The 15,804-nt window shown below is 44.0% G+C and overlaps 1 protein-coding gene across 1 annotated transcript in view; it reads left to right on the forward strand.

Moving 5' to 3' along the window:
* Positions 1–18: 18 nt before the first annotated feature.
* The window catches only part of LOC122934751 (gastrula zinc finger protein XlCGF26.1-like), a 28,266-nt gene continuing 12,480 nt past the window's right edge, over positions 19–15,804 (forward strand). Inside the window, exons 1-4 of the mRNA XM_044290435.1 lie at positions 19–71; positions 671–794; positions 911–1,008; positions 2,064–2,121. Of these exons, the coding sequence (XP_044146370.1) occupies positions 710–794; positions 911–1,008; positions 2,064–2,121 (241 nt within the window). The 5' untranslated portion in view covers positions 19–71; positions 671–709. The remainder of the gene's footprint in view (positions 72–670; positions 795–910; positions 1,009–2,063; positions 2,122–15,804) is intronic.

The raw sequence follows: 15,804 nt of genomic DNA on the forward strand, positions 1-15,804 counted from the left end.
CTCATTCCCTGATACATGAGCAAAAGATCCTAGAACTTACCACCAGGATCACTGAGCTGCTGAGCGGAGAGGTGAGCGCTGCTGGGAATGCTGGGACATTATACAATAACGCCAAGGGATGGGTCTGGTAATGACTGTGTCCTTGTGTTGTCAGGTTCCTATAAGGTGTCAGGATGTCGCTGTCTATTTCTCTATGGAGGAGTGGGAGTATTTAGAAGAACACAAGGATCTGTACAAGGACAGAGACCACATGGCTGCAATGATATTAGACCTCACCCTGGAGATCATCTCCTTGATAACTGGAGAGGTGAGAGTCTCAAATGACGTCACTCTTATCTCTAGTAATAAACCAGGGAAATGTCTGGAAAGGTGAAGGATTCTTAGAATCTCTGTAGTGATCGGCGTCTCCCCATACACAGGATTACACAGTAGTGAAGAAGTCGTCTGGTGAGTGTGTGACACCCCGTGTGTCAGGAGGATGGAGCAGGACCCAGAGCCCCATCACCGAGCCTCCACCTCATTCCCTGATACATGAGCAGAAGATCCTGGAACTTACCACCAGGATCACTGAGCTGCTGAGCGGAGAGGTGAGCGCTGCTGGGAATGCTGGGACATTATACAATAACGCCAAGGGAGGGGTGTGGTAATGACTGTGTCCTTGTGTTGTCAGGTTCCTATAAGGTGTCAGGATGTCGCTGTCTATTTCTCCATGGAGGAGTGGAAGTATTTAGAAGAACATAAGGATATGTACAAGGACGTCATGATGGAGAATCACCAGTCCCTCACATCACCGAGTAAGAGGATCCCTTTCATGACTGTTCAGATGAGAACAGTTCTGAGAGTCAGATTCCGCATCATCTGATCATCACATATAGACAATGTATTCAGTCACTGTGTGTATTTTCTACAGATGGATCCAGTCAGAGAAATCCACCAGAGAGATGTCCCAGTCCTCTGTATTCCCAGGACTGTCCACAGGTAAAGCACAATGTCCCACTGGATCATCAAGTAAGTGCAGCTGAGGTTTCTACCTATCCTCTACAGACTGATGTCAGAGGCATAACTAGAAATGGCAGGTGGACATCTCCCCCAACCCCCACCAGTACACAGGTCGCCGTCTTTTGCCATCTCTCCACACACAAATTTGTGCTTCAAAACAGCACTGGCTCAAACTCCTCCTAAGTGTATGAAAGGGTCTTCCTGCCACATAAGCCTGCACCTGCTTCAGAGTCACGTCACTTGAGAATGTCATGTGACCCCGTGACATCAGAGGATCCTTAAGGTGCATGGTATTTATACAGTATATACAGTACACACACACTGTCACTTACAGACATTCTGGGTTACTTTGGGGCCATTGCTCTTTGCTGCTTCCGCAGCTGATTTTCTTTGCTTCCTCATATGCCGGAACCCCAGCAGCAGTGGAGTATACTGTAGGCTCCATTGCATCTTGTTGTTGGCTACAAATGGTTTCTGGTGTCATAAAATATTGTATTAACTGTTCTCCTGTTTGGACATCCACTTGGCAGCTGAGATTTAATGTGGGTAAAAGTAAAGTCCTGCAGAGTAGATGTAAGTCATAGCCTAAATGACAGCACAATGCCAGTCAGCTGCATCTACAGCAGATACTGTCCTGTATTAACAGTCAGTGACTGACTCATCAGGGACAGAATCTTCCTGCTTATGCAAAACATTATTACCTTCTCATCTAGAATCAGGTCACCACAAAGGACGAGAGCAAGTGGATATAAGGTTCAGTCTCCAGAAGCAATGACAGGCTTTTTACCATACAATAATGTAAGAACTGGAGGTGGTGAGCTCAGCGTCCTCTCCGGGATAGGATCAGGTCATTTCATGCAGAAAAATGTCACATTTCATGTGTGTAAGATACTTGTCTGAATGTTGATCCTGTCTGATCACCACGTGAGGAGATCCTTCTTCTTCAGGGCAGAAAGGTTCATGTCTTCTAGGGGTGTTTGATCTCCGCCTGGATATAAGATAAGCTAGCAGTGCAGTATAGTTTTCTGTTTTCTCATGTCTTTAATGTGGGATCTTTACTGCAGGAAAGTTCAGGTGGAACGACGAGTGAGCTCAAAAAACCCGGATCAGTGTCCGCGAATGGTAAGAACCTTTCATAAATCTCATTTGACTGTAAATGTCTTTATTAATGGGAAATCTGATCGGAAGTTCAGAGAAACCTCCTCCTCCTGGATATAGTGCCCCAATATATTCATCATCTTCCTCGGCACCGGTACAATGTGACCCAATATGGACAGAAACAATCACAAAAAGACTGGAGGGTAAATGCCGTTTCTGAGTAAAGGTCACATGATACGATCGGCCTCAGTTATAAACCTGTAGTATATGGACCCATGGGGTGTTATTATTATTAGGTGTTATTTGCACTGTATTTGTATTATTTTTATAGTACAGGTGTTTTTTTTTTTTAAACTCGTTTTATTGGAGTATAAATGTGCATCGTTAAAGTACATGACATTTCAGCATATCAATGAACTCAATAGACAAAGAGCATAGCGTCAATGCACAGCTTGGCATAAAAACAAAACAGAAATAAAGTAAAACAATACGAAACATTCTGTGGTACATTATTCATTTCAAAAAGTACAATTTCCCAGAAGCGCAGCATGCCCTCCTACAGGCATCGGCAAGGATTCATATCCAATTCTCCAGCCTACCATGACAGGAATACTATCCCAGGTGGATATTTACTATAGAAGCACCTCACGTTCCCCTTCACTCACTGCATAAGCTCACTCAATCTCATCAGGAGCTCAGTGTATCTGCGGATGCGCACCATTCCCCCCAGACTTTCTCAAATTTCTGGGGGCATCCCCTATGAATATATACTACTTTCTCCAATGGGATAACCTGATTTACCACTCGTTTCCAATGGTTGACATTAGTCACTCTATCAGCCATCCACCGAAGGGCTATAGCCTTCCTGGCCAAAAATAAGGTTTCCTCCAGAAATATCCTATGATGGTGAGACCACTGTTCCTCGTCTATGATTCCTAACAAGCACATCTTGGGGCAAAGGGGGACCCGTCCCGGTACTAGATCCGACAGTAAAGACGTCACATCTTTCCAGAAGTTTTGAATGAGTCTACAGCCCCACATCATGTGCCAGAAATTGGCACCAGCTTGGTGACATCTTAGACAACTATCACTCTCAGACCTACCCATTTTAAACAATCTACTAGGAGTAAGATAGCTTCTATGCAAAATGTGTAATTGTATCATCTTATTATTGACTGAGGGGGATACTCTTGTAGGAGCCGCTAGCGCCTCGCCCCATTCCGTTCCAGAAAGAGACGGGATGCATTCTCTCCATTTATCCTCAACAATCAGAGGGGGTATATCCATCTTCGTGGTTATGAGGTGCGTGTAGATAGCCGATATTAGACCTCTAGGGCCTTGTGTGGATAGCACTCCAATCAGGGGGTAATTAGAAATCCTTTTAGATCCCTTGCCAAACTGTGCAGATAGGGCATGTCTAATCTGTAAGTATCTGAAAAACATGTGTCGTGGGCTACCAAATTTTTCCTGAATCTGAGAGTAGGATCTCAAGGAACCCCCCTCGTATAAATCTCCTAGTGTCAGGATTCCATGTTCCTTCCACATCGGAGCTCCCTCATGCCCAATTAGATGCTGGAACATAGGATTATCCCACAAGGGTATTAAGTCCGGAATATCAGTGTAGTGTTTTAACTTGGCTGCTTCCCAGACTTGGTGGGCAAGCCTGTGTATCGGGAGGGTTTTCCCATGGAACAGGCTGATACCTTCCAGAACTGGCCATAAAGAGTGCAGCTGAAGGAGGTTCTGCAGATAGAACTCCGTATTGGGTAAGGGCTGTGAGGACACCCAAGTGACAAGGTACCGCAGCTGTCCCGCTAGGAAATATAAGTATAAATATAACAGATCTGGTAGTGCCGCTCCCCCCTGCAGCTTAGGCCTCTGCAAAGTGCGGATCGCCAGTTTCCTTCTAGCCTTCCCCCAGATGAAAGCTGACATCATGGAGTGGAGACGGTCAAAGAACTTTCTTGGAACGGTCGTGCTCGCATGTTCTAAAACATATAAGGCCTTAGGAAGGAGGACCATCTTAATGAGATTCAAACGTCCCATCAGTGAAATAGGAAGGGTTTGCCATGTCGCAAACTTCTCATTAAATATGGAGATTAAGGGCTCCGTGTTCAAGGTGTACGCCAGGGGAGGGTCCCTAGTTATTATAATACCTAGGTATTTAAACCTATCAACCACCGGGAGATTGTAATATATTGTGTGCCAGCCCTCAGGCTTGAGGGGCATTAGAGCTGACTTGGACCAATTAATATGCAATCCAGAGAAACGACCAAAATTTTCGATCAACTCAATCGCTCTGGGTAGTGACTGTTCCGCGCTGTCCATAAAAAGGATCAGGTCGTCAGCGTAGAGACCAACCCTATCCTCTCTATCCTCTAAGGAGATACCTCTATAGATCTCGTCCTGTCTCAGTCTAATTGCTAGATGTTCTATTGCGACTGCAAACAGTAGGGGCGATAGAGGACACCCTTGCCTTGTCCCTCTAGCTAGCTCAAAGTAATCTGAGAGTGCTCCATTCACTAGTACATTAGCTCTAGGCTGTTTATATAACATCTGCACCCATTTGATGAATACCGGGCCAAAACCGAAGCAGCCTAACACTTCCAGTAAATACGGCCACTCCACCGAGTCAAAGGCCTTGGCCGTATCCAGAGAAGCCAAGACCCATGGTTTATCTAGAGCTCTACCCAATTGCGTGATAACTTGCGCCCTTCTAATATTATTGGATGTGGATCTCCCAGGTATGATCCAGATTGGTCCAGGTGTACAACAGAGGCGACTACCCTATTTAGTCTATTGGCGATTATTTTCGTAAGAACTTTATAGTCCAGATTCAGTAAGGATATAGGCCTGTACGAGCCACATTCCAGTGGGTCCTTATCTGGTTTCAGAATTACCACTATGGTGGCATCATAAAAGGAGTCCGGGAGTTTCTGCTGGGTTTTAGCCGCTTGTAGCATGATTTTCATTCTGGGAGCCAAAATAGCACTTTATCTGTTGTACACCTCAATCGGAATTCCATCCGGGCCGGGAGCCTTGCCAGTCGTCAGACCTCTCATAGCTTCCTGAATCTCATCTAGTGTGAAGTCCCCCTCTAGCATGTCCCTATCTGCAGTACACAGTTGGGGGTGGGTCACCTCCTGTAGGTAATCTGCGAGCTCCTGGGGTGAATACTGCACAGCTGAGCTATATAAGTCTTGATAGAATTCCTGGAATCTAACAATAATATCTGATGACTTTTCCTTTATCTCGCCATCTGTCCCCTTGATACGGAGAACTGGCGGGGCCGAGGCATTGTTTCTAGCAATATGGGCGAGTAACTTACCTGCCTGTCCCCCCTGCTCAAATGACTGTTGTTTTAGAAAAAAGAGTTTTCGGTCGCTCTTCACCTGCAGGTGTTGCATATATTGCCGCCCTTTAAGGAGCCAATCTAACCTGTTTACCTCGGAGGGGTTGTCAGTGAAAGCAGCTTCAGCCGCCTTACAAGCTTCCTGAAGCCCAATTTCCGTGCGGTGAGATTCTTTCTTAATAAATGCTATTGATGACTTAATACACCCCCTCAGGTAAGCTTTCAACGTTTCCCATATCAGTAACTCATCAGTGGTATCCCCCTGCACCTCAAAAAACATATGGAGTTGATCCGGGATCCGGTCATTAGAGCCCATCAGAGTTAGCCAGAAGGGGTGTATACGCATCTTATTCCCAGTCTCCCGCCCATCCGCGAGGGAGAGTCTAGCTACCAGAGGAGCGTGATCAGAAGGCCCCTGCGGGCAGTACTCAATACTTTCCAGATCAGTAAGAGACAGTGCATTACCCATGATGTAATCTATCCTAGACAATGCACCCCTAGAAGGGGTGAAGCACGAGTACTGCACCACCAGGGGGTGTCTCTCCCGCCACAGGTCGAGCCATCCCATCTCAGTAGCTACTCTATGCAGTGCTGATGTGGACCTAGTGGAAATCTCCACTCTTGCTGGGTCCCGGAACTTGTCTAGGTCTGAGTTCATTAGCATATTAAAATCTCCCATACATAACAGTCTAACATTCGGGTACTGTACAACAAAACTCACTACTGCCTGTAGGACAGAAGTGCTGGCTGGTGGAGGATTATACACATTAATGATGATGTATGGGGTGCAGTTGATATAAGCATACAGAAATATGAACCGTCCGTCCGGATCTACAACAGACCTCTGCAATTCCCACCTAAGGCTACTATGCACTAGGACCGCTACCCCTCTAGAGTATGAGTTCCCATATGCATTGGCGCTCCACTGCACCCACGGCTTCTTTATTCTGTTACCCGTTTCTATCGTCAGATGGGTCTCTTGCAGGCCCAGGATATGTGGAGCAAACCGACGCACATGTGAAAACACTGCTATTCTCTTCCTGGGACCTCCCAGGCCCCTAACGTTCCAGGACATTACTTTTAGAGCTGCCATTCTATCCTAAAATCCATAAAATGCATAATGATGTCGCTGTGAGAATATTGACGGAGCGTTCCACTCTGCCTCTCCTCCTGCATGCCTGCTACACACCGTACCATAGAAATTGTATGTACCACAACAGCAAACATAGAAAAAAAAAAAAAAAAGGGAACAGGAAAAATAAAAATATCTGAACATATAAACCACTGGCAATTAGCAGGACAGGGCCTGCTTTTTGATGACCGTGTGTACGGGCACCTGCACGGTGTAAATGGATGTTAACCCAGTGCAGGTAATCTCCGGGTGGGACCCTTGATCATGCTCTGCTAAACAGCCCGATAATCACTAATACTAGTGCAGAAACTAAACATTTCAATTGAGTAGTCACTCAGCATATCTCTGAAAAGAAACGTGGCAGTTATACGATACCCATGACATGCTACCACAAGCGGAGTCCAGCTCTAAGCAACAACACAGGGCAGCGTCCATCCCAGATCCACTCATGATAGGTAAACGGCGCGAAGATCTCGAGGCTACTCAGGCCTAAGTCTCGGTCTGCCAGCTGCCCACTCATCGGCTTCTCTCGGATCCGTGAAGAACAAGGATTTCCCGCCATCCACAATCCGGAGCCGTGCAGGATACGACATGGAGTACTGGACATTCATCTCACGCAGCTTCCTCTTGACCGCCACAAAGGTAGATCTTTTTTTCTGTAGCTCCGCCGAAAAATCAGGAAATAGAGAAATCCTGGCATTGTTGTGAGACAGGTTCTGCGCTGTTCTGGCTAGATTAAGCAGCATATCTCTGTCCTTCCAATTCAGGAGTCTGGCTAGCAGGGGTCTGGGGGGGGCCCCCGGTGGGGGAGGCCTGGCTGGGACTCTATGGGCCCTCTCTACAGCATACATTGCTGAAAACGCAGCCCCTGGGAACGTAGATTTGAACCAATTTTCTATGAAGGACGCCGGATCACTACCTTCAGCCTTTTCCGGAAGGCCTAGTATTCGGATATTGTTGCGTCTCGATCTATTCTCTAAATCGTCGCACTTTTGCTGCCATAGTTGAACTTTCTGTTCTAAATCTGAAAGTTTGACTTGCATGGGTCTAGTGATATCTTCCAGCTCGGACACCCTGTGCTCCGTTTCTCTTGCCCTCTCCCTCAGCTGCTGCACATCATGCCTGAGGAGCCCGACGTCCACTTTCACCTCCTCAATCTTACTTGTGAGGGAGGTCTGGCACATGGAGATCGCCGTGAGCAGCTGTTCATGGGCTGCTTTAGGTGAGAGTTCTGGCTCTTCCTCACTCTGGGGATCTTGCTGCAGGGACGGGTTCCCGCGGGTCGCGTGTGTGCGCACGTTGGAGGAAGTTGCGGCGCCATGCTGTGACTCGGCTCTTGCATACTCCTTAAGCCGCTCCGCCGCCGCCTGCCCCTTGCTTGGGCTCATTTTGTTCCTCCGGGTGCTCCCCTTTCGTTTCTGGACTTGCCACTCAATGTTTACGGCTGATTAGCAGACAGGATTGATGAGGATTATAGTCTGGTCTCGGAGCGGCGCTCAGAAGCGTGCGCTCATACCGGAAGTCGGTCACACCCCCCCCATAGTACTAGTGTTTTTAGACTTGGCGATGCCCATGATGTTTCATTTTTTTATTGATTACTTTTTTTTATTCTAAGGGAAGCAGGTGATTTAAATTTTAAATTTCTTTATTTTTTTTCAAACTTTCTTCAAACTCTTTTCAAATCACCCAAAGTAACTATAACAAGCAATCATTAAATTGCCACTTCTATTCGGTAATGGATATCTATGCATATACAAGATGCAATATATTGCAATGCAATGCTGCCTCCTGCAGGCCAGCATTGGAATATACTAGTAATTGAGCTGGAAGCCTTGTGAAGGCTCGGGCCTATTACTAGTATGGGACTCCTTCCTTGATGTCAGCCAGGGGACGGTGGCCCAGTCCGGGAAGCTCGCGGCTCCCAGTTTTAGCTCTCCCAGATGCTGTGGTCAAATGTGACAATGGCATCTGAGAGCGCCAAAACCGGGAGCCGATCGCTATCTAATCATAATCTGTGTATTCGTCATATCTAACTCTGAGCCGATGTCACCGATCAGGTACTCTCTCCATTCACTTGCAGCTGCCTCCTCTTCAAACAGCTGATCAGTGGGGGTGCCGGCTGTCGTACCCCTGCCAATCTGATATTGATGCCCTGAGGATAGATCATCAATATATATTGCTGCACAACCCCTTTATTGTTTCACTCACAGTCCTGGCTATATGGCTGGTGACAGGGCGCCTGCAGTACAACACCGCCAATGATATCACACAGTAAGGGAAAATGTTTTTTTTTTTTAAAAGACTGTTTTGTAACTTAAGAGTATTTTACATACATAATGAAGTACTGATTGGTTCTGTCCCCATTAAATATTATATCACCTTTTTGTAATGATATTCCTTGTAATGTGGTGAGTCAGGGATCGTTAGATAACATGCACGTACCCCCCATTGTACTGAGAAGGCTGCATTCCTGAGTGATTATTAGTGATGAGCAGCATAGGCAATATTCGTATTTCCGATATTTTGCGTATTTTTGTCCGAATATTCGCAATAAATTAGCAAATTCGAGAATTCATGATCTATTTCTTGATTGCGAAAATCGGCAATGTAATATGCGCATACTGAGCGTGCAGTACAGGCGTGGCTCACTATTGCTACATTTTCCAAGCTGCTTTATATGCAGATAGAGAGTTCCAATATATTCGCGATTGCGCAAATCGGCACTAATGATGCGCAAATGTATTTGCGCAATACGTGCAACTTCGCATTTTATCAGGTCTGAGTAGTTATTACTGACCGGTGTAAGACACAAAGAAAGCTTCTGTGCGATATCAGAAGCGGTTAAAGCAGCAGTCCCCAAAAAAAGGAGTAAGTCCCTTCTCCAGAAAGACAACCAAAGTACATGTAGATGGGTCCGCGCTAGGTTTCCACAGGCAGGAGTTTCACTCACAGGAAGATTCTATGGAGATTCCACGATATCACCAGTGCATCTCCAATATCAATCCCGATACCGACCAGCACATTTGGGGGTTGGGTATATGCATTACGTCGCGGATAATATTGATGTAGAGTGCTGCTGACCATTTTTCTCTTTTAATATTGATGGTAGTTATATCCATATTTAGGTGCATACGGGGATCTGGATCCATAATGTTGATGTCTAAACCTGCCTCTCCCTGTGTCATGTTGGGGTGGCAACGGCTGCACCATTATATGATCTGGCATATCCCGTTGTCTTCTCCTATTTTCATACACCTGTTTGCTAGTTTTTCCAAAATTGGCAGAGGTATCTGAGATATCCTCCTGTTTGTGTTTCTCCTCTCCTCCTCCTATTTTATTATCCCGACATTTGTAAACCTTATTGTTATAGTAATCTTCATTTACTTTCACATATTTTTTCTGTTTTTTCTTTTTGACATCTTGTTCAACCTTTAGAATCTCTTTCTGACATTTATATGAAAGTTCTTTATATTCTTCCATATCTTTAAATGGCAAGAGCTTGGTTTTAATGCTATCTATTTTGTTGCATGATACTGTGAGTTTGAACCTGATTTCATTTAAACCACAGCTATTGACAAATTTCTCCCAATCATTTAAATCCTCATCATCATCAGAGTTAAATGGGAGTTGCCACCTGAGACCATCTGGGATTCTTTCTTCCACAAGGAATTTTTCCAGTGAGATAACATCCCATATGGTCCTAATTTCTTTGCAAATCATGTGTTGCAATTCAATAAACACAACATCAATGTCATTGGACTGATGAATCTCTTTTTTTGTGTTGAATACTTCATCTATATTCAGATGTAGATTCTCTCCCAGTTTCGCCAATCTTTTTATGTCTTATTGGGGAAAAAAAATTATCACCCCAATTATACAAAAAATAGAAGCAGGAGGAATGTTGATTCTTTGGAGAAGATACATTGATGATTGTCTGTGTATCTGGAAAGGTGACGAGTCCTCTCTAATGGTGTTTATCCAGTACATCAACAATAATCAATGGAACATAAAATTTACGAAAGAGAGTAGTAAAATCAGGGTTAATTTCCTCGATTTGGAAATATCCATCGACAACCAAAACCTTCTTCAAACCCACAGACAGGAATGGCTATATTGATGCTACCAGCTGTCATTATAGCCCATGGTTACAGGGGGTCCCCAAGAGTCAGTTCCAGCGCATAAAAAGGAATTGCTCCCATCAGGCTGACTATGAGACACAGAGTAATATCATTCTTGAAAGGTTTAAAGAAAAGGTTTACAATGAGGAGGTACTTCAAGATCAAAGAAGGGAAATTGGTGAAAATAATATCGGAAGAAAAACATGGATCGGATCCGCAAAACACATACGGACGTCTGAATGGAGCCTTACAGGGGGGTGATCAATGACAGGGGGGTGATCACCCCATTAACACTCCCTGATCACCCCCCTGTCATTGATCACCCCCCTGTAAGGCTCCATTCAGACGTCCGTATGTGTTTTGCGGATCCGATCCATGGATCCGCAAAACACATACGGACCTCTGAATGGAGCCTTACAGGGTGGTGATCAATGACAGGGTGGTGATCACCCCATATAGACTCCCTGATCACCCCCTGTCATTGATCACCCCTCTGTAAGGCCTCATTCAGACATTTTTTTGGCACAAGTTAGCGGAAATTTTTTTATTAATTTTTTTCTTACAAAGTCTCATATTCCACTAACTTGTGTCAAAAAATAAAATCTCACATGAACTCACCATACCCCTCACGGAATCCAAATGCGAAAAACTTTTTAGACATTTATATTCCAGACTTCTTTTCACGCTTTAGGGCCCCTAAAATGCCAGGGCAGTATAAATACCCCACATGTGACCCCATTTCGGAAAGAAGACACCCCAAGGTATTCCGTGAGGGGCATATTGAGTCCATGAAAGATTGAAATTTTTGTCCCAAGTTAGCGGAAAGGGAGACTTTGTGAGAAAAAAAACAAAAAAATAAATTTCCGCTAACTCGTGCCAAAATTATTTTTTTCGATAAACTCGCCATGCCCATCATTGAATACCTTGGGGTGTCTTCTTTCCAAAATGGGGTCACATGTGGGGTATTTATACTGCCCTGGCATTTTAGGGGCCCTAAAGTGTGAGAAGAAGTCTGGGATCCAAATGTCTAAAAATGCCCTACTAAAAGGAATTTGGGCCCCTTTGCGCATCTAGACTGCAAAAAAGTGTCACACATGTGGTATCTCCGTACTCAGGAGAAGTTGGGCAATGTATTTTGGGGTGTCATTTTACATATACCCATGCTGGGTGAGATAAATATCTTGGTCAAATGCCAACTTTGTCATACCAGCATAGGTATATGTAAAATGACACCCCAAAACACATTCCCCAACTTCTCCTGAGTACGGCGATACCAGATGTGTGACACTTTTTTGCAGCCTAGGTGGGCAAATGGGCCCACATTCCAAAGAGCACCTTTCGGATTTCACAGGGCATTTTTTACAGATTTTGATTTCAAACTACTTCTCACGCATTAGGGCCCCTAAAATGCCAGGGCAGTATAACTACCCCACAAGTGACCCCATTTTGGAAAGAAGACACCCCAAGGTATTCTGTGAGGGGCATGGCGAGTTCCTAGAATTTTTTATTTTTTGTCACAAGTTAGCGGAAAATGATGTTTTTTGTTTTTTTTTCTTACAAAGTCTCATATTCCACTAACTTGTGACAAAAAATAAAAACTTCTATGAACTCACTATGCCCATCACAAAATACTTTGGGGTGTCTTCTTTCCAAAATGGGGTCACTTGTGGGGTAGTTATACTGCCCTGGCATTTTAGGGGCCCAAATGCGTGAGAAGTAGTTCGAAATCAAAATCTGTAAAAAATGGCCTGTGAAATCTGAAAGATGCTCTTTGGATTGTGGGCCCCTTTGCCCACCTAGGCTGCAAAAAAGTGTCACACATCTGGTATCGTCGTACTCAGGAGAAGTTGGGGAATGTGTTTTGGGGTGTCATTTTACATATATCCATGCTGGGTGAGATAAATATCTCGGCAAAAGACAACTTTTCCCTTTTTTTATACAAAGTTGGCATTTGACCAAGATATTTATCTCACCCAGCATGGGTATATGTAAAAATACACCCCAAAACACATTCCCCAACTGCTCCTGAGTACGACGATACCACATGTGTGACACTTTTTTGCAGCCTAGGTGGGCAAAGGGGCCCACATTCCAAAGAGCACCTTTAGGATTTCACAGGCCATTTTTTACACATTTTTATTTCAAACTACTTCACGTGCATTTGGGCCCCTAAAATGCCAGGGCAGTATAACTACCCCACAAGTGACCCCATTTTGGAAAGAAGACACCCCAAGGTATTTCATGTTGGGCATAGTGAGTTCATGGAAGTTTTTATTTTTTTGTCACAAGTAAGTGGAATATGAGACTTTGTAAGGAAAAAAAAAATTCATAATTTTCCGCTAACTTGTGACAAAAAATAAAAAGTTCTATGAACTCACTATGCCCATCAGCAAATACCTTAGGGTGTCTACTTTCCGAAATGGGGTTATTTGTGGGGTTTTTCTACTGTCTGGGCATTGTAGAACCTCAGGAAACATGACAGGTCTCAGAAAGTCAGAGCTGCTTCAAAAAGCGGAAATTCACATTTTTGTACCATAGTTTGTAAACGCTATAACTTTTACCCAAACCATTTTTTTTTACCCAAACATTTTTTTTTTATCAAAGACATGTAGAACAATAAATTTTGAGAAAAATGTATATATAGATGTCGTTTTAAAAAAAAAAAAATTACAACTGAAAGTGAAAAATGTCATTTTTTTTCAAAAAGTTCGTTAAATTTCGATTAATAACAAAAAAAGTAAAAATGTCAGCAGCAATGAAATACTACCAAATGAAAGCTCTATTAGTGAGAAGAAAAGGAGGTAAAATTAATTTGGGTGGTAAGTTGCATGACCGAGCAATAAACGGTGAAAGTAGTGTAGTGCAGAATTGTAAAAAGTGGTCTGGTCATTAAGGGTTTTTAAGCTAGGGGAGCTGAGGTGGTTAAATATTAAAATGTTTTATCGATATTTTAACTAATCAAATGTTTTATCGATATGAATTTATATGATTATATATGAATCCTGATTCGGGAAACCGGATATGACATCAGAGTTGGGAGGGATAAAAACACAGCTTCGGCTGATTAGTTTGTAACGCCCCAGATGAAGCTAAGGCGAAACCCGGGTCGGGCATCTATATACGCTTTTTACCAATGGATGTTTGTAAGTACAATAAACCTTACTGAATATTAAACACCCTGAGTATTGCACTATGTTCTGTTTCTCCTGAAGGAGAGAAAAAAATTTGCTGGTCGGTATTGAGATTGATATTGGAGATGCACTGGTGATATCGTGGAATCTCCATAGAATCTTCCTGTGAGTGAAACTCCTGCCTGTGGAAACCTAGCGCGGACCCATCTACATGTACTTTGATTACTGACTGGTGCACTAAGTATTGTTGTGACATGACAGCACTATGTCTGTAGCATGTATGTATGGACAGCAGAGAAATAACACCCTGCACTGGAAGCTGTCAGCTCCACGATATCACTATCTTCCCACTAACTATCTGTATTATATATAGGAGCTAACTGTCTAATGTAATGACTCAGCAAAGCGCAGAGCACAGCAATGACACTGCTCTCTCTATCAGAACTGCAGAAAAACAGCAGAAAATGGCTGCTGGGGAGGTTCTTATATAGTAAGGGGTCGGCAACTTTCCTATTGCTTGTTAGGGATGTTGCTAAGCTCAGACAAAGCTATCGCAGCCTTCTCAATGGCCCACAAGCAAGAAGCAGTGAGGGATCACATGGGGACTGATGGAAAAAAACTAGAATATTCGTGATTACGAAGATATAGCACTATAGTCTAGATTTTCACGAATTCTTGAAGTGCCTTAATTTGCGATAAAAATTTGCGATCAACACTAGTGATTATCTCTGCCCTGCGTGCCGCACACTGGACGTCCTTAGGGGGAGAGGCTGAAAGGGATAAACCTTGTGAACGACAGTTAATGGGAACTCCATTGAACATCATCCAGGTAGAATGTTGTAGATCTGTCTCTGTTTCTTATCACCATGGGGTGTCGGCCATGTGCGACTACATGGCGACAGGAGATATTGTATAGTGTTACAGGCCAGTGATTATTTACTTTTAGTATTCTGTATACATAGGCGTGCGCAGCCTATTGCATTAGGGTGTGCACCCTAAAGCACAAACACACGCCGCGCGCGCGTGTGTATGTATGTATATATATATATATATATATATATATACACACACACAAATACACTAAGGGGTATCAGGGTAGATTATTATACAGGGGTAATATAACTAAGGGCTATCAGAGTAAATTATACAGGAGTAATATAACTGAGGAGGGCTATCAGGGACATTATACAGGGGTAATATAACTTATGTCGCCTGAGATAGCCCTCCTCAGTTATATTACCCCTGTATAATAATGTAGCCCTAATACCCCTTAGTTTTACCCCCTTTATAATTTACCCTGATCCTTCAGTTATATTACCCCCTGTAATTTACCCTGATACCCCTCAGTTATACGGTATCATATAACTGAGGGGTATCAGGGTACATTATACAGAGGTGTAATTGAGGAGGGGTAGCAAGCAGCAGGGAACATACAGGGCAGAGTTCCAGTGGCGTAGCGTGGGTTGCCAGCACCCGGGGCAAGCCAAGTATTGCCCCCCCCCCCAACCTGTGAACACGCCCCTTTTTACAAATAATGCAGTACCTGTCACCTACAGTCCTATGAAACACCACAGATAACACAGTGATAACTGAGTACAGATAATGTAGCAGATGTCACCTGCAGTCCTATGTAATACCACAGATAACACAGTGGTAACTCTGTGAGTACAGATAATGTAGTAGATGGGTGTGAGGCCCCAGAATTCAGAACACGTACAGTGTGACCTGAAGTCGGGGGGCAGGCTTCGGCAGTGTGGGCCAAATCCTATAGCCACCCCCCCCTAAACAGATATGTGGATGGGCATTACATATAATGGTACACACTATACAGTAGAGTACAGCAGCACATACCTGTTACCTCCAGTGACATCTCCTGTCATGTAGACCTTCCTCAACGTCTTCATTCGGACATAAGACCGCCATGATACCTTCTTTCAGCCGCGACTCTGCAGAGTTTCACAGAAAAATGGTTAG

Source organism: Bufo gargarizans, chromosome 4 (genome assembly GCF_014858855.1).
Source record: "Bufo gargarizans isolate SCDJY-AF-19 chromosome 4, ASM1485885v1, whole genome shotgun sequence".
Taxonomy (NCBI): domain Eukaryota; kingdom Metazoa; phylum Chordata; class Amphibia; order Anura; family Bufonidae; genus Bufo; species Bufo gargarizans.